The sequence below is a fragment of the Python bivittatus genome, unplaced genomic scaffold, assembly GCF_059951505.1.
Source record: "Python bivittatus isolate LINGU-HERP-01145 unplaced genomic scaffold, Pbiv_v1 ctg000590_np1212, whole genome shotgun sequence".
NCBI lineage: Eukaryota > Metazoa > Chordata > Lepidosauria > Squamata > Pythonidae > Python > Python bivittatus.
The window spans coordinates 21,650,856-21,671,055 of record NW_028277086.1 but is presented as its reverse complement, the minus strand read 5'-3'; the positions used below and the strand labels follow the sequence as shown (position 1 = coordinate 21,671,055).

General features: G+C 38.5%; 1 protein-coding gene across 1 annotated transcript in view; it reads right to left on the bottom strand.

Moving 5' to 3' along the window:
* Nucleotides 1-19,850, bottom strand: part of RGS22 (regulator of G protein signaling 22) — an 87,637-nt gene extending 67,787 nt beyond the window's left edge. The window contains exons 1-8 of the mRNA XM_025166156.2: nucleotides 19,650-19,850; nucleotides 17,755-17,783; nucleotides 12,885-12,947; nucleotides 9,201-9,428; nucleotides 6,984-7,069; nucleotides 5,566-5,731; nucleotides 3,772-3,916; nucleotides 1,718-1,789 (exon numbers count right to left, since the gene is read on the bottom strand). Of these exons, the coding sequence (XP_025021924.1) occupies nucleotides 1,718-1,789; nucleotides 3,772-3,916; nucleotides 5,566-5,731; nucleotides 6,984-7,069; nucleotides 9,201-9,428; nucleotides 12,885-12,947; nucleotides 17,755-17,783; nucleotides 19,650-19,674 (814 nt within the window). The 5' untranslated portion in view covers nucleotides 19,675-19,850. The remainder of the gene's footprint in view (nucleotides 1-1,717; nucleotides 1,790-3,771; nucleotides 3,917-5,565; nucleotides 5,732-6,983; nucleotides 7,070-9,200; nucleotides 9,429-12,884; nucleotides 12,948-17,754; nucleotides 17,784-19,649) is intronic.
* Nucleotides 19,851-20,200: the final 350 nt, after the last annotated feature.

Here is a 20,200-nt window from a genome sequence, read left to right as displayed (position 1 = left end):
TGTCAGAACATAACTATGGGTAGTTGAATTAACATTATTCTCCAATGATAGCTAGGAACTGCACCAAGTCACCATGATTTGTCTCCCATCATAACTGTCTGGATTTATTTTTCAGCCTGAATGTGAAAAAAAAGAAGGTCTAGGAGTATGCAAAAATGAGAGGGGGAGAATATTTTCTTTTGAACCCAGAAGAAATCATTACATTCCAGAGCTTCTGTCAAACAGTTTCAGGCCAGGCACAGCTCAGCAGAGTCAAAACCTGGACAACTTTTATGGTTATGGCATTTAGACAAAACAAAGCCTGGATGGGTTCAGTAGGCAAGCATGTGTTGTTTCCTCTATTCCCCAAGCAAGTCCCACCACAACATAATATTCTGCTGGCCTTCCTGCCCACCCAATCTTTCCAACAACTTCCCACCCACTCACCTCTCAGCTGCTGTTGATGTTGCAGCCTGGCATACCCCACCAGCCAGCCAGCCAGCCAGCTAGCCAGCCAGCCAGTCAGTCAGCCAAGCACCCCAATATCTCCCCTCCTTTGTCTCCTGTCCTCTGCTAATATCCTTGGGTTTTTCATCCCTTCCCCTGACAAATCAATTCTGCCTGGAACTAAACAGTCCCATTTCATTCCATTTACAAAAAAAAGTACTGTTTTGTCCCATGTATGCCCCAAAACACCCAAAGCATATATGACATAATATGTTGGTTTGAAGCCAGTGCTTCTGTGTAGGTACAAAGTGCCAGCTTATTTATCTTCTGCTCCTCTTGTATATTTACCAAAAAACACACCATCCATATATATAAATAGTCATAAATGTCTTAAATCTGCAACTGTATATCTTCTCAAGGGAAATAATCTTGTAAAGAAATTCCATCTTAAGCCTCTTTGCACTTCATGGTTCAATTCTATGCTTATATTAGAGCTGAAAGATTCTCCCATCACATTAACGGTACCACGGCTACTGAAAAAGTCCAGTAGAAGGACTTCTCCTGCGATATGTTCCTTTAGGGATTAATTAAAGGATAATGTACAGTGAAAGCCAGGGCATTAATACATACACCCTCAGCTACCTTATAAGTAAATGCAAGAATTCAAGAATACCACTTCCCTAAATTTCTATGGCAAATACAATAAAATGTAGCATTTCTCTGCCATGCATTTATGCAACCTGTAATATGGATGCCAGCCTGTGCCCAGCACCCCAAATCACACCACCAAGATTTGGTTGCACTATTTCTTAACTTTTTTATTCAAAACTATGACTGAGAATGGGAGTGATGTTTTTTCTCCCAGAAGTCTCCTGTTCCCAGTCCCAACCGTCCCCAAACCCCAAAATGACTGTTTTCAGCACAATTTTAGTCCATTTTGATATTTTTCTAACATTCAAGAATGGGAACAAGAGTCCCCTGGGAAGCAAACCACTCCTCTTGCAACCCACCAACACATCCCAAAATGCCCCATTCCATTGTGATTTCAGTTGTGTTTGTTGGTCCAGAGGAGAGGATTTAAGGCTGACAAATTGCCTTGAGACACCTCTTGTTCCCATTCCCAGTTTTAAAGTCTAATTAATAAAAAAAGGACAAAATTGCTTGGCTCTGCCTTCTTAGTAACATGCCCTCTTGTAGCCCTTTGGAAGTTTGCAAGACTAAGTTTTGCCTTGACTTCTCAAATGTTGCCCATTCCTGCTATAAATGGAACTTGCCCACAAATGCCACTTACCTAAATGACCACTGCAAATAGCTGCATTAACAATGGATGAAGAAGAGCTACACAGTTCTTGAACCTTCATATCTGAAGATAAATGCACAATGTAACATTGTTAGGATAGAATTGGAAGGAAGAGGACAGTAGCTGGGTGGGAGAAGGAAACATGCCCATTGCCAAGGGGGGGGGGGAAACCTGGAAAAAGGTATCAACAACAACCATACACTCATTACAAAGCTATCCTCAAAACTATAGCTATCCACCTTGCTAGGTCCACTCAATCTTTTAACGACATTAAGGACCATTTTGGTCCTATCCATATTGTTATTTTGAAAATACACACACTGAGAAGAATGCAGTGGAGAACCTTAGTTCTAGGTAACTCCTATTAATCCAAAATATCACCATTGATCAGAACATATATTGTCCAAAGTGACTGTATGTTGTCAGTTCTTAAACAGCTTTACTTGTTGCTGGTCCCTTTTTCAAAACATCTCAGATGCTGGACTGTACTTTCACTGGATGGGAATCCCTCTCCTACAGACCAAAAAACACAACTGAAATTACAACTGGCGAAGACCATTTTGGACTGCATTGCTGGGCTGAAAAAGTTGAAAAAGAGTGGTTTGCTTCCTAGAAGCCTTTTGCTCCCATTCTCCTTGGAATTCAGGTATTGAAGAACCACCAACTTTTACTTCGATACACCTACAGTATATAATAAGGTCCTTTTTCAGAAGCCTATATATTAATGTAATTTTCTTCTTGACAGCAAGCAGGCAAATGAGCCCCATCAATGGAACACTCAGTCCTCCTTCTGCTTCCCTCTCTTCTATCTTTTTGTCACCTGGGTTTAAAAAAACATATGCCACCTTTAAAGCCCTATAGGGCTTGAGTGGCTAGTCTAGTCACAATGTGAAGCACTGAGTCAGGGATAAAGAACTGCATTCAGGTTGGCACTTATATGTGGTCCCCTAGTTTATCTGATAGGTTGGATGCTACTAGTGGACAAGGCTTAATAGAGTAACATCAGCCCCTCCATTAAGTAGTGTCACCAAACATCATTTGCTGGCATCACACAAGCAAGGAGATTATTCTCCATGCTTATCCAATGCAGAGAAAAAAGCCAGAGGATGTATTGAGGAACAATAGTCTTTTTTTTGCCCTGCATAGTCCTTTTGTTTAAGAAGAACAAGGAAGAGTGTTACCTCCTCAGTTTCCCATGATATGGAAAGTCTGTTTTTTTTCTACCTTGCCCTATAAACTCTCCTGTACCTTCTTGTGTTATAAAAAAACAGGAGAGCTGAAACAAAGCCTCCAATGCCAGCATAACTGTGGTGGCAGTTTTACATGATCTTTGCTACCCCATATCTTTCTGCTAGGGAATTTTTAAGGCAACAGGCACTCCAGCTGGAGCAATTCTCAGAACATGGCTGCCCCATGTTATTAATTTTATTTATTTATTTATTTAAAACATTTGTATAGCCACCCATCTTAAAACCAACTCTGGGTAGCTTACAGCCAATAAAACAATATATATACTCATAAAACAAACAATGATAAAACTAAAAAACAGAAAAACCTGGTACCACAACCACACTTCCCTGATGCAACCCACATTCTCATCTCACCCTATCCTCACCCTATCCCTAATGGCAATCTTCCATGGAGGTTTCTCAAATAAGATCAATAAGATATACACAACTACTACATCATTGTGTATATAAACAATTACTACATTATGGCCTTCAGCCCATATTAAGGTTCCCCATTATGTAACCTTAAGGCTCCAGAGAAGTGGTAGCAGTGATTAAGTGGTATTTATCTCACTTGTCCCTGAAAGTTCATTAAAGATGCCTAACACAATTAGAAGGTTTTGGAGAAGGAGGAGAAGGAGAAGGAGAACAGGGTGAAGGACTCAGAAGAAAAATAATGTAAGTTTTTATTTAAAACATTAAATAAAACAAGTTGGAAAACCAACACTGACAAACTGATTGATTGATTGATTTAGTTTGTAAGGCTGTCCATCCATGTCTGCCACCCTCACATATAATTTCAATGGTTAACATTACCTTCACATGTAGAAGTTGACTTTGAAGGATCAATTAAAAAACGAACATGAGAAGATGTCACAGGACGAGTAATAGAATCAGTCGTGATCATGTTCTGACTTTGCTTGGCTAGAGTAAACCAATCCTGTGTCTGAGTAACAGTAGCCTATTAAATAAAACATTTAGTGGTTTAAGTTATTTTTAAATTAAGCCTTTGCTCACAGTCCTCATGTAGGAGTGGCAGATTTGAAAGGAGAAATTTTGATTCCTTTAAAATTTGTATAAACAGTCTACATAGCTGAAATGCCCTAGTGCAAAAATCCAAGGGGACATCATTTAAGCACACTATATCCCAATCAAATAAAAATAGTTACTAATGAATACCATTTCTGCCATGGTTTCTATCAGAAAAAAAACTAGTAAATCTTCATCTGGTTATCAGTCATAAATGTTTGAATTAATTTTATTAATATTTACCCAGCTTATTATGCACACCATAAACTGATATTCAACCCAAAAGCCTTAGGCAGAACGAAGGCTGATATATTTTTTCCCCAGTGCGATTCTGACTTCAAGGCCTGCATGATTAGGAAGACCTGATCAGCAATGGATACCTGTTGAGTCATTGCTGAAATGCCCAGGGTCCAAGCAAAAGAAAAAAGAGCAACTGTGTTTCATAACAAAATAAAAGCCAGGAGACTTTAGGAGCTATTGCAGGAATGAACTTTTTTTTAATGTTGAAGGATACAGTCTTTCATGAATGGTCATTTGGGGACTACATTCCATGGCTGGAGAACCTATAGTCATTAGTGGATGGGCCAAAAGCCAAAAATGGACAGGGCTACAGTTGTGATGGTCCGTCATGATCTTTTTGCTCTTCCCTCTCACTTTCTCTGCCTCACTTATCCCTTTTCTCTCCCCCTCTTCTTCTAGATGTATAAAGATCCAGTTTCTGCAGTGAGAGTTGGTCAAGCAAGGGGAAAAGAAGGTTGTCCTTTGTCCCCCTAGCTGTCTCCCTTATAATACCCTCTTGGCATGAGAATTTAAGACTTTTTCCAAAGTTTGTCATGTGGAGTTGAGGAAGGCAGAACACATGCAGCTTCTCTCAGTTCCCTGCCTTAGACGTAGTGTGCTAGACTGAGGAGATGTGCATTCAAAACTCTATTCAGCTATGAAATCCCCAGGTAAGAACAGCCCAGTCATTCTGTCTCTCATCTTAACACATTTCTTAGGGTGGTTATAAGAATAAAATAAATGGGGGCATCAATTGGTGAGATAATGGAAGGGAATATTAAGAAGCATACATCCATATTCCATGCCCCCTTACATTTAATTTTTAATTAAAAATTATTTATTGCTCTGTGATCCAAGACCAAAGCAACATTAAAATGTATACAGCAATGAAAATGTATGCATAAAAACAACACAAAACCAAGTCAGTCAAATCTAGGAAGGAGGCATCAGTCAGTTTCTATAGGCTAATGCTATAGATAGAATTTTCACCACCACCCTTTGAACATCTAAACATTGGTCACTTAAAAGAAAACAGTGATTTCCTCATTATGAGGGAAATTAAAATTCCTAATAATTGGGGTTAAAAATTCTTATCACCAATGTGAATGTAAGTGGGCATTTTAATAAGACATCAGATACAACCACTATGTTTGACATATACAGGTATGATTTTCATATGGGAGATTGTAATATCTTCCAGTTGTCACCCTGATGGGTTGACTTGAGCCAGAGAAGAAAGTCTCCCTCTCCTACTTTATTCTCCATGGGATACCCCTATTTACAGAACTCAATTTATTTTACCTGGCCAAGAGAGACGTAGAACTTTTTCATAATCAAGTCATCTTCATTTTCTTCAGGGACTTCTAGGGGTGGTGGACTTTTTGAGAACCAAGGATAATATGTTTTATCTATAACAAAACTGATCCCAGTTTTGCTCCATTCCACCTGTGAAATAAGTTTAGCTAATCTACAGAGAGGCGACAAACAGCATAAAGTAATTTAAGGTTATCCAGATAATATTAACACCAACAAAACTACTGTTCTTTTAAAGAAACCAAAACCTTGAAGACATTTTGTTAATCCATTATGCCTACACTTAATCCTATTCAGAGTTTTAAATGTTTTGAAGGGTATCAACAGACTTCAGGTCAGGCTCATCTAGAAATCTCTTTTTCAAGAAACTCAGTCCTGCATTCAGGAACTAGCTAACAGTAGAAATTCCAAGGACCTAGGAGACAATTTTATAAGTACTCCTAGATCATTTGTTTTAATTCAGACAAGAAAGAATTAACTCAGAAGATCAGCCTGGTACAGAACACAGAAATCTAGTCCTCTCTATATATGCCTGTCAGCTCCAAGGTTTAAATCTTAAGCCTGTTCCTCCTGCCTCTTCAGGTTATTTTTCACCATTCCTCTTCTAGCCTTGTCAGTTGTAATGCACTTGCTCAGGACTTACACAATCTTTCTCTCTCTCTCTCTCTCTCTCTCTCCCTCTCTCCCCCTCTCTCTCCCTCTCCCCTGAGTCCTCGTCAGTTTCAGCCTGTACAGCTAATGCAGCAGTTAGTACTGCCAGGGTACAGCCTGGAAATACTAAATTTTATGGATCCAGAATTGCAAAGAAGTTACAGTTCTTTGTTCTTCTGATGCACATGGTTTCATAGCTGAATAACTCATCTTTAAAAATGAGACCCAGAACTGACATAGAAATGGCTAGTTGACTCATTTACCTTTATCTCCTTATACTTTTTGTAATAAATACATCTATTTTTCACCTTTCTGGATTTTCAGTGATGGCCAGCAGAAAGACACTTGTTTTTTCCAGAGGTCAAAGTGCCTCAGGGCATTGCTTCTGCAAAAGGATTGTATTATGTCTTGCTTTAAATGTTGCCAATATTCGCATTTTTAAGAATAGCAATATATTGATATACTTACCAAATTAGGTGAAATGAGTTATAATGGCAATATTGTGAGAAATTTATTTTGATTAATAGCAGCAAAGTCCAGCAATACTTAAATAAAGACTATGACTTTTCAGCTATAAATTATTGCTTGTAAAAGTTACATAGTGAGAGGCTATAAAAATGTCAGTTGCACTGTTACTATTCTCAGAAGTCATTAAAATTATGTATGCTGGGCCAAAAAATCCAGTTTTTGTTGTTGTTGTTTTTGAGAGAAACTTGCAGTTTTAAAACCTAGATTCCAGTTAGAAGTCAAAGTACCTGTATTCAAAGTAACAATCGCTCTCTAAAAATGCTGGAAATCTTTCCTTTTTAATCCATTCAATAGCTTGTTCCCGGTTCAGACACTAACAAAAGAAAATATATGTAAATATTCTTTATGTGGCATATAGTTAACAAACAGGGTGGCATAATCCAGTAATTTCCAAACTCGTTATAGGAGCCCAGTGGATCCTAGAAACATATCACAACAATATTTTCCTGAAATATATGGCCCTTCAAAGAGAATTCAATTTACTGTTAATGTGTTAGGGCCCCCCTGGGCTTGCTAACCCTTCTCTCTTAGAAAACCAGACAGGCATTTAAAAAAAAAATCATGTTATGTTTTGTTAACATAAGCCCTAATATCAAACCAATTTTTGAACACTTACTAGTGCATAATAAGTGTGTCATTCCTGATCAGTGTGGCAGGTCAAAGCAATGTCTGCAAGCTCTAACTGCAGCTGTTGCAGGTTCTTACTGCAGATGTGGAAAATGGGTGGGGCTTGCATTCCAACACAGCAGTGTTATTTCGTTTATATACAAATTCTGCTCAGAAGCATATTTACTTGCTTCCTTGTTATTAAATGTATAAGCTGCCCAGTCCCACCACGGCATTAAGGAACTGTGAGAAGACCAAGCCACTTTTGCAGTGTGAATGAATGTGCATCAGAGACTCCAGCTCAGAATCTTTTGCAACATGGCTGGTCACAATCAATGTCACTGTGGAAAGATGTCCTTGAAGCATTTATTCCATAGCCCATACATTTCTGTAAAGTTTAAATTTAAAAGTAGGATGTTTGAAAGCTCTTACGTAATAAATCTTGGACAGAAGACAAACTTTGCCCCTGCTCATATCTAGCAACAATTGGCTTAAAATATTTATAGTGCAATCCTAAATGAAGCATAATGAATAACAATACAGGATTCAATATAACTTTCCTTTATGAAACTTACAAGATACCTTGGAAGCTGTTTTCCTTAATACAAGAAATATGAAAAATTGGCGTATCTTCTTTTCTCATGGATACTGCAGACAAAAGGACAATTGATATTATTGTCTTGGAGAAATTCAGGATGAGATGATAGTCCCCATTTCTCAGATCCCCCAAATGTATTAGAAAGGTTGCTTGACAGGATTCATTCCCTGAGCAAAACACTGCTCCTTAAGCAAAGGATGAAATCTAAAAAACACCTGCTACTTGGATCTCTTCATTCATTTTTACAGAATTGTACTGGAACGGTATCCCCTGGCATCCTGTGACATAAACATTCTGATACTGCTGTATAATACCTTTTGACAGGGCAGCATAAAATTGTTTCTTTCCTGTTAGGAGTTGTGCCTTGCCGATAATGGTTTCTGGAGAGGCTGAGCACTGCTTCTTTACTTTAGCCAATATTTCTGGATGTAATAAAATAAGTTTGCAATTATTTATGCTCAAAACAAATTCCATCCTTTTGCCTGCAATATCCATGAGAAAAGAAGATATGCCAAAGTCATATTTCTCATATGAGGGAGAACAGCTTCCAAGATATCTTGTAAGTTTTATAAAGAAAAGTTATTCTGAATCCTATATTGTATTCATTATTCTTCATTTAGGATTGTACTGTAAATATTCTTGTTGTTATAGTTCAACCTTCCCAAACCCACCATCTTCAAATGTATTGTGATTACAGTTCTCAGAATTTCTAGCAATGATTTGACCAGGCTAGCCGATAATGAGAATGCTGGGAATTGCAGATCCAAGACATCTGGAGCTGAGAAAGGCGGCTGTAATTGCTTAAATGATATTCTATTCACGTGTGAAGGTTTGAATGGAAGGAGGAAGGTTGTGACAGATGGATTTACCCTTCAGTTCTATGCCTGAACAAAGCCTACACACACACACGCACACATACACTTTTGGCAGTGGTGTGCAAAAGTTTTGATTTCAATATTCACATCTGAAACATCCCATTTTGAGTTTGAAATGGCCCATGTTTCAAGTGCGTATTGGGCTCCCTGAATATTCTAAAAGGGATTCAACCATTTGGAATTCAAGCTTGAATCCCTTTTAGAATATTCAGGAATCATTTCAGGATCAAAAAGTTTTAACATCAATCTGATTGATTAAATACAGAACCCCAGTGAATAGAACAAGATTTCAGAATTGTTGGTATATCATATTTCCATGAATGTTTCTTAAAGGTGCAATAAGAATAACACCAATTTATTCTTACCATGGTTGAATAATTTGGATCAAAACTGAAGACTGGGGAAGGGGAGGTGCTCAGATCTTTAGAAATAGAGGTTTGTATCTTCGCCTGCCTTGTAACATCATAAATGGGATTTCGAGGTTTCTGTTCCCGAAGCATCTTTTTCAGCTGCTTTTCCATGTACTGTGGGACATCAGTAGAAACTTCAAAAATTCCAAAATCAGGATTAAATTTAATTGGTTCTGCAAATGTCTATAAACAAGAAAAGTTAAAGGTTAGAGTACAGAAATAGCACAATGCTGAAGGGCTACAATCTAACCATGTATTTTATAGATAAACGGATGGGCTGGAATTTTGCTTAACTCTTCTTCTTAAACTATCTGATACAATAATTTGAATTTTGGAGGGTCTCCCCCTCTCGGTTACATTTCTTTTATAGCCCTAGGCTTTGTTTTTCTAACTTTCTAAAACAGAGACTTTTGCCTATAAAAATTTAATATATCCATTATTAATGCCACCCAGTAGAGGCACAGAGAAATTAATGCATGTTCACAGTTATTATGTCCATTCAAGCTCCTACCACTTAATCGATTCTGCAGTAATTGACATAAAACTTCACTGTGTCCTTTCATAAAAATGTGAATATGACTGTAACCTTTTGGCATTCCTGGAAAATGAGCCTATAAGTACATTTTAAAAACTGTGTCGAACCTTTCCTAACTAATAGAATTCACCATTCCACTTCTGAGCATTCAGGGCTAACCTATGACATCGTGCTGTCTGATGAGCAGAAAATCCTCATAGATTCATCTTGGCAGTGAAAATACAACAGTGATAAGAAGTAACTATCAATTTCCTGCCTTTTCCTGACTGCTTAAATTAGCTGCCTGAAGTAGCTCCTTCTCATTTTGTTGGGTTGGCCTTGAGATAACAAACTTAGCATTCATAAGTATCATAAATTTGTGATTGCTACATTTCTTGGGGGAAAAAAATATTCAGCCTTAGCAATGCACTAACATCAGGCCAAAGTTTCTGTTTTTATTTAAATTGGAGGGAATACAAATTAAAATAACAAAAAGAATAAACTTTTAATTCCAAATCATCAAACATTTGCTGGTTTATGCGAACATGTGAACAAAGCATGTAAATTCTACAATCTGGAACTATTTTAACAAATGCTAGATAATTTTAGTTATGTGTTATTTACATAGAAAACTAACCAAGGATAACATTAATTAATCACTTGTATCTATTTTTAATTTCAACTCTGGCAATGGAACCCAAAGACCCATTTTCCAAAATGCATTCCAATTAATTAAATTGAAAACATCTGGACCTTCTAATGTAATAAAACAGATGCCAATAACAATGTTTTAAATATAAATTGTATTGTCATCTTGGATGCTTGACTACCAATCAATTATAATGTATATAAAGGAATGGAATGAAAGAACTAATAGCCTTCGCCAGTATGCCTAGGCCAAACTACTAAGTTAATCAAAGGCATATGTCTCAATCCAACAACTGACTTCACTTTTCTGAACTGGATCCTACATATGCAAAGAAGCTTGGAGCATGGGAGGGGTCACATTTGGCATCTCAGAGCCCTCAACATATGCTGACTAGTTGAATCCAATTCTTCTCCTTTAATACAGGTGATCCAAGCTGCACTCACCTATGTAATCAACATAGGAAGATGGAAGGAAATCTTTGTTGGTAAAACCCACTCCTATAGACAAAGATCTCTTATGGTATGATTAGAAAAATCCATCACTTGGTACCTCATGCACATGCATAACATAAGTAATATTATTATAAATGTGCATACAATAAGAACAATTAAAATTAAGCTAAAAGCTGTCTTCTGATTTAGTCAAACATAATCCTATGGCATATTTGCTAGAACATACATTGAAAGCTCTATAGCATGTGCTGTGATTAGGGTTCATCCAGAAATGTACCTGTGTCCCACTTCTGGACAATGACATTGTTAAGAGGCAGAAGCAAAGTGTGCAAAAAAAATTCACTGAGGTGCGGTAACAAATTAAGCTACATTGTTTGAGTGGTGACTCCAGCTACCTCTAATCTATATATGTAGAGTCAAACTGCATTACCCAAATAGTGGTACAAAAAGATTTTAGACATGCTTGGAGGTATGCTGAGAGCATTCCCCCAGTATGGGTCCTTGCAATTGCTTTGACAGCAACTCCCACCATGACCAACTAATGCAGTTAATGATCAGGGATCATGGAAGTGGTAGTCCTAAGTATCCGAAGGACACTAGACTGAAAAAAGAATACTATAGTACGACTTCATATTAGTCATCTATTAACATATTCATCCATTTTTTTCTACACTGCTCTTCCTCTTGAGAGAGGTCAGAGAGGTGCGCAAAAGGACAGAAATACTACCTTAAATAAAGCCATCAAGAACAGGACCAACAATTCTATTTCCTGTAAGTGCTTGAGTGAACAGGAAGTATTCTGTTCTTCTTTAAAAGAAGACAGCATAGTGGCCAGTTGCATTTTTCTTGGGAGCCTATAGTAGAATCAGTGTGCTGTCCCTGAAAAGGTTCTACCCTGGGCTACCACACTGTGATCTGATCCAACCAGAACACGTTTGATCTTAGGTATGTTCTGGCTCACGTCAGTTTTGCTCATGTTACTTTCCATATTGTATCTGGATTAATCTGCAATGCGTTTTTAAAAAATTGTATAATGAAAACATTTTCTCACTAGTTATACGCATACCTTAAATATATATTTACAATTTAAGATGTGCGTATATATTCTAAATACATTACTAATCAAAGCCCACATTTCAAAAATGCATGAAATACATATTAAAATGGATTTGATAAATTCTGAGCTGAGATGTCTGAAAGGTAATGGTTCTAATCAGCACATTAGTCAAAGAGATATGGTTCGTACTGGAGTTTTCAAAAATAAAATGCAAGTGATATAAGAAAGAACTATAAAAGGGCTACTTCTGTATCTTAGTAGTAGACCATCCAGTGGCTGGCTGGATCAACAAAAGTGCCAGTTTGCAGGATGATTTCCAACACAGTCATACACTAGAAGCATTCTCAAGCATGTTTCTTGTGGTAAAGTCAACACTGAATCGCATGAAATATTTTTAGTTTAACCTTTTGCCTATATATCAACTGCTATAGCTGGGTCTTGTTTCCAGGTAACAGCCGCATAAGCACCAAACTGTAATGAGGCTTTCACTGGGCATTACACTGAATTACTTATGATGAGCTGCAGCAGAATAAAACTGGACATATCAAATACACTCCATATTAAGGCTGAAGAGAGAAAACTCTCCTAAGAAAACCCCGTGATGATCAGGTCAGGATTTGTCAGCAGTCATTCAAAAGAAACAACAATTACTTTCCATTTTGGCCTTTGCCATTCGTTGCAGCATTGTTCTCTTAACTAAGACATTTGCTGAGGTTTCCCGTGTGAGATACACAATGTTACACAACATTCTCCTGAGGGACTGTTTTCTGTAAGGCTTCCCTGTGCGCACTCATACCCTGGGAATGTGGTTTAGGATCTGCAACGACATGCAGGCAAGCAAGAGGGGCTGGGTAAGTAGGTCAGAATACAGATATATACTGCTATGTTTGTTACCCTATACAATCTATTCAATCAATTTTATTGGGATAGTTATAGTACGTGTTTGACCAAAATTTAGCATACTTACTGGGAGACTCAAAAATTCATTGAAGAAGTCTACAAGTATATCATCAGTTGCTAAATACTCTTCCTGTGAGAACAGAGAAACAGAGAAACATTGATGTGATGTGATGTGATGTGATGTGATGTGATGTGGCAGAATAAGGACAGTTCTTATTCTAGAAGTGGTTAAGAGTTTCCAGCATGCTGGCAGAATCAAATTCTGGTCCATGTCAGGTCAGATGATGGTCCATTTATCTGAGCATTGCCAGACAAATTAATATTCAGCTAAACTGATGGATTCTTCAGCTATATGGATCCTCAGGCTAAGGTGTTCTATCATCTGCTACCTGATCCTTTTACACATGAACCATCCCTAAGCAATGATAGTTTTTCAATGGAGAAGCAGAAGCATCATTTTGAAGCCAGTCCCTTCAGCCTAACTGCAATGAAAGTAAATAATTATTCTTCCAATGAAGGATATTATCATAGGAAGATTATATTTGGAGTGTACCAGCTGTGCCCCCAGGTTGAGTACATTGGCTTGGGGATGAAGGGAGCTGAACATCAAAGCATCTGGAATGGTAATAAATTTGGATTCATCTCCCTTATTGCAGCTTCAGTTACATTTCCCTCAAGTTTTATGTTTTGGGATACGTTGGTTTTGTAACTCTATGAACTCTACCTGTTCAATGGCTGGTGTGGGTCTTCCGGGCTGTGTGGCCGTGGTCTTGAAGTCTTGTTTCCTAACGTTTCGCCAGCACCTGTGACCGGCATCTTCAGAGTGCAGAATCACCCCCAGCAGCCCCTCGTTAACAATTCAGTAGAAGAAAAAACCCTGCCTAATCCCCAGGAAAATACACACAGATGCTGACTCCAAAACAAGCAGCCACTCAGTAACCCAACCCCACCCCCCCACCCACCCCAGATCTCTATAAATACCCACAGAAGGGTCACTTCACCCTGGGCACAGAGAGAACTGCTCCTGTCTGTGCTCCTGCACTCTGAAGATGCCGGTCACAGGTGCTGGCGAAACGTTAGGAAACAAGACTTCAAGACCACGGCCACACAGCCCGGAAGACCCACACCAGCCATCGTATGCCGGCCGTGAAAGCCTTCGACAATACATCTACCTGTTCAGTTTCCCATTTCCAAACTGGCTATCAAGGACATTCAAGATTAGATTTAGGTGCAACAGCCACTTCTCCTCAATGTGACCTTGACATCTCCAGTGCAATTAAGTCCCTCACGCTAGATAACGATTTGGAAGAGGACAAATCTCTGCAAACCTCTAAAATTAATGAGGACTGAACAACAGCACCCTTCAAATGAATTAGAAGCCTCCCATTGGCAATGCACTTAGTCTTAGGGTTTCGAAGAGTTTGCATGAAAATGTTATTAAAAACAGGCTGCTGTGTCCAATGGCATATTTTACATTCAATCAGTCACAGTGGGCAGATGACAGCACTGTAAATGACAGGATATGAAAAATTAACAAAGAATGTTGATGGCTTTCCTGGCCCAAGGAACCCATAGAAAGCTCCCTTATTAGTTAGGGAATTAGAAGTTGGTGAAAATATGCAGATATTGATGTATTATTTGCCCATGTTATTGAAAATACCAATCTTGAACCTTTACAATTTTATGACATTATTCGTATGACTTTAAAACTCCTTTTTTTTCTTTTTTTCTTTTTTTTTTTTGGTGCCTTCAAGTCAGTGTTGACTCCTAGCGACTGCCTGGAAAAGTCCCTGCAGTTTTTTTGGCAAGATTTTTTCAGAAGTGGTTTTGTAGTTTTATTCTTAATCTTTCAAAAACCTTCAAAATTCTCTATAAGGCTTATATTTGCATTCCCCTTTTAATATTTAATCTACTTTTATTCCCTTAGTAATAGTACCAGCATCAGAAAAATATACATTTCAGGAAAGCAAATCTCAAACATTAAATAAATCTCAGACAGAAATAAGTCCACAGTTCATATTTAACACAATGAATTTAAACATATTTATACAGACACTTCAGTGAATAGAATAAGATTAACAGCCAAATAATTATTCTTAACATTTTAAACTTCATTAAATTTCTGATTGAATTATAAACACTGAATGCTGTTAGAAATACAGACTTCTTATTAGAAAGGGCTACAAATCTGAACTGCAAAAACACAAATAGATAATCAATAGAAAGAGTAAAGAGAAAAAGAAATTGTAAGCCAATTGCTGCCATCTAGTGGATGTTTGGATTCTTGCAGTAGGAGATCTGTGAACAGGATCTTCCCCAGTTTTACAGAATGGGCAATAGGTCCATATTGGTACTATCTCTATGTCTTATCTAGTAATAAACAGCAGCTTTGGTGAGTTAGATATTATGGGATAACAGCGCAGGAGAAAACCTTTCCCATTATAGGAGCCAGCATGGATCTCTCTCCCATTAAGGAAAGAAAGAAATCCTGTTCATGATTTTCCTGTTTTCTATATGGTTATTAGTTAGAACTGTTCAGAGAGCAGTAGCATAATGAATGTGTGAGGAGGGGGAAATCGGTATAAAGATGGCATCACCCCATTTAACCATTATACATGCAGAGGACTCAATGCAATGAAGAAGCAGCTGGGTTCCATTGCTGACTCCACCCCAGCGTTGTCCATTACCTCTAAAGGGGGTAAACTCTATGTATCTCTATACACGTGCAACTAAAGTAAGAAATTTGCACAACCTAAGCAGTGGTACAACTCTACTGTACAGTTTTGATTCCCTGCTTATAAGACGTATTCCACTAGATTAACCAGCCTGTGAGACGTACTTAACTGTCAGCTCTTCTGGTTTTAAATCTTTGGAAATCCTGATTTGTTTTAAAAGATCGGCTGTGGAAGTGTCTGCTTTTGCTTCATGAATGCCCAGCCAACAAAAAGATACTTATGCATGTGGTTTTCTAGATCTGACCCAGAGCATTATCTAAAAGTAAGCTATTTGTGGATATATTCTCAGGCTTATGTTGTAATCCTATATCTGTTTACCTGGCTATATGTTGCACTTCAGTTGGACTTCTTAGATTTTCAACCTTAGTCTGCTTTCTTGAATGTTGTTAGTTTTAGCAGAACTATTTATTGTTCCAAATATTCAAAGAAACTCTTATTTCCCTACTATTTTGTATATAACAATCTAGCTGCTCTTAGAAGATGTACAATTGGTTTAAGTAACATTGTTGATAAATTTTTTACTTAATGGAACAAATATAAGGATTATATTGTACTTTCAGATGATAATGCAAACCATAATTTTCTGCAAATATATAATATTACACTATTGCCACTGCCTAAAACTTTCTACTTTTATTTTTAAAATTATATGTAAAAATATATTAAGGCTTTTCTTGTTCTTAACTCCTTGTATGGGATGGACAATATTGTAGAGTAACAAAGGTATTTTTCCAACAAAACTGATTTGCTCACCCTTAGTATCCTGAACATCATGTATAAATCTTAACTTGTCTGCCAGCTAGAACTCAAAACTGTGCCAGAAAATAGCGGGCTGATTTATAATCAAGTAATTCACCTACTTTGACAGTTTGGTACATTTTTCTTCAATTCCAGATTGCCTCCCATAGGCAGAGCCAGAATGTACTGAAGTTGTACTAGCAATGGGGTCAAATCATTTTGTCCTAAACCACTGTATATTCTGTCAAGCAAAGAAGAGGGAGATTCTTGGATGGGAATGAGATGATAGGGCAGAGAAGAAGGGAGAGAAGTTTCAACTGTTGCTGAGGAAATGGTATATTACACCAAAATCATGTCCCCATTTGCATCAAACCATAAATGGCCACTTCTCTTTTCTGCCTATGACATTGTCTTCCTCTCATCTGCAACATGAGCCAGGTTCAAGTTGTCCTAAGTTATACTAGTATTAAAATAGAGCTTTTCCTCTTATTCTGAGAGTAGCCTCAAACTGTGTCAAACCCGTTAGGCTTTATCACCCACTACCTTGAAGGGCAATCAGGTGACTGGCAGGGACTGGGAACACAGGCGACAGAGGCAATATGTGGATCAGCAATGAATTTCACACCTGTATAGCTTTTTACTGACTCAAGAATGGGTAGACAGGACTATGGGTAAGGGGGAAAGGTCCTGAGATATCAATCCACTTAATTCTTTCCTGTTATTGTTTTTGACTTCCTCCTGAATCTGACTTCTAAACTGAGAGGTTTTAGAGCATCTGGCAGGCTGAATTATGGAAAGAGTAAGGCCTTCAGAGAAGGAAAACCATGTTCCTCTCTCTGAAATTATTCCTTTCCTTAAAGCCCAAACCTTGCCCTCCCTATTCTTCTTCTATCAGAATCTGGGGAAGAATTGGAAAAGTTCAGACGGAGAACAGTCATTCAGGCAGGACGAGACAGATGATGATGTTTCCTTGCCTTGTCCTGGAGGTCTTCATTCCTCAACTCACCTATGGAGAAAGAGGCTCCATATGATTGTTCCTCACTCCTCCTGCAAAGCATGTTTGAAGTAAGAGAAAAGATTTTGGAGAGAGGGTTCTGTGCCTTCCAAATTAATGCTCCTGCTGTATTCTTTTTCAAATTATTCTACAATATTATTCACAGTTACATGGAATGAACAGTATTTGATTCAGTGGGATTTATTTCTGATTCAAGAGACTTAATCCTTTGCCATCAATAAAATCGCATTTAAGACCCTTATCTCAGGGAAAGAAGCGTATGTTAGGTATTAGGGATTTGGTTGTTGCAGCTGATAACCATAAATAAAGGGCAGATGGGAGGCAATAATTAACTGTCAGTTACACTGCTATCAGCACAGTTGCTATATCTGAAAAAATGTCAGATACGAAAGCAATTAAATTACTATTTTCAATCATTTGCAGTGAGACAGGAAGAACAGTTTACTTACAAACTCATTCTCTCTTATGCAGGGAGGCACTGAAACACAAAGAAAAATAGTATTTTATATATTCAATAATCAAAGTTCTCTGGACCAATTAGGAAGTTATTGAATTTACTGAGACACATAATTTCTTTTTGCTTTATCAGGAGCCAGTGATCAGTTATGCAGTAAAAAAAGAATAGCTATATCATAAACACTAAGATCAGCACACTGGTCATAAGATCCCATTCACAGAACTAGAAACAAAAATGACAAAATAAATCATATATCCAGATAGTTCCTCCCTTGTAAAATACTGTTTTACTTGCTTGTTAAGTGATAGTAAGGAATTTCGGGAGACAAATCTCTTTATGGGGTTTATTCATTTTAAAATATTCATGCCAACACTGAGGATATTTTCAACATGTTTAGAATGTATATGTTTGCCATTAAGAAAGAAAGTAGCCAATTTTTAAATGGTTCCTTTTCTACATTAAAAAAAAAAAAAGCTTGTTGGGCAGTTCTTGACAAGCTGTTATTGGGCTGATAGAACGTTTCACCTATCAATTTCTACATATAAAGCTAGTGTTAAAGAACAATTCTGATTATTTCTCTGAGTCCACTGGCAATCCTATCATAAGTTCAAATATTTAAAAAATATTTAGGTTTCTAAATTCTAGTTTTGTAATTCTAGTTTTATAAGGCAGATGTCAGAGAAATGACCATTGTGTCAGACTAAATTGGTGCATCAGAATTAAAAGGGTCCAGGAACATTCACTATGGCCTGCTGAATTAGCTTTCCTTGAAGAATAATAGATTTTGAGTTCACTGGGTTAAATTTCTAAGCAAATTAAATCTTTCTATCTCAGAAATACTTCTGAGAGTTAAACGATTCAGAAGAGAAAAACAACAAACGTGGATCTAGAAACCTTTGCTTGGGGAGGGGGCATCATCTGTTGCCTTCTGTATGTTGCTGAACAACAATTATTCATAGTCCCAGTCAACAGAGCTAACGTGAAGGGAGGAGGAATTATAGGAACAACAGATTCCTCACTTTTGTCCCTCCCAGAGTCTGAGTACAGGGACCTGTGTAATGTGTCATTGTCTTTCCTGCTCAGTGTTCTATGTACAGAATGGGGAGCCACATGTGGCCCTCCTAAAAAAGGAGAACACAGTAAAACCTGTTCGTGCACAATACTACACATTTATAAAAATGACATATTCATGTTAAAAAGTATTTCATTTGGGTGCAATAGCCCAACTCAAAATTAACCAAAGTTTAACTTCCATTTATTTCAATGAAATGAGAGCTACTTCATCCTTGGTTGGACTGTGTTCTTTTGTTTCATTAGGACCTTTTACTGTGAACCTGATTCTGCATTTATGATAACTATTTGCCACCACTGTGTGATTAACTAGCCAGCGTTAACTGATCCTGACAAAGCTGAGCAGGGTTAATACTTGGGTGGAAGACCAGCACAAAATCCCAGGCTTGACAAAATTCTTCCTGGAAGAGGTCAATGGCAAACCCTACAGTTGCTGAGAAAACTTCGCAGTCAAGCTCAGCTCACTGGAGACTTTACTTTTTGGAGATACCTGAATGTTATTCATGAAAGCTGGAATGGAATGATGGGGGGTCAGTTTTAATCTTACATGGGAATTACAAAGGAGGAAACCCCAAAATTAATCTGAGTAGTGCTTGAGGAAGGGCAGATCAGGACTTCTATGTTTTCACTGTCCACAAGTGATACACGGAGTCCAAAAAGTTATTTCTCAGCACTATCCCTCGTGACCATGCCTTTCCTTAGAACAGTGGGACAGCGCGGGTGGGTCTGAACTAGCATTCTCCAGGGTCCGATTCTCTCCCACCCTCTCCGGAGCAGATGGCCGAGCCCCGGCAGCCTCTCCGTTCTGGCACCTACCGGTGGTGAGCCTCTTCTCTCGCATGTTGCGGATGCGCGCGCGGGCTCTGCAGAAGCCTCGCTGTCCCCCCGCCCACGCCCCCGACTTGAGTTAGAGCCTCATTCTTCTCTGGAGAGCGCGGGGGGAAAGGGGGGAAAGCAGCGCTCCTCCGCTGGGGCCGCTGAAAAGGCTGCCTGCGGCGAACTTCAAGCCGAGTTTTGAGCGCACACGACCTGCCAAGCGTTTGCACTTGGCACTTGGCCTAGTTTGTCTGGTCTCACAGCGAAGCTGGGTTGCTATGGAGCTGCGGGAGACAATGCGGGAGGGGGACGAGGGCAGTTCTTGACCCCGGGCACGAACATTTGTCGTTAGCGGCAGAGCAGGCGCTTTTCTCGACCAGGCTCCCAGCCGGATGAAGCGAGGCAGAGAAAAGCAACAATCGCCCGCCTTAAACGATCTGGAGAAGAATCTCTCCTCGCTGGTAAATTTTCGAGAGGCAAAGAGAAGACGGAAGATGCGGCTTACACCAGCCTTCCCTTCCGGCCTTCTCGGGCGCGCAAAGTTGCTTTCG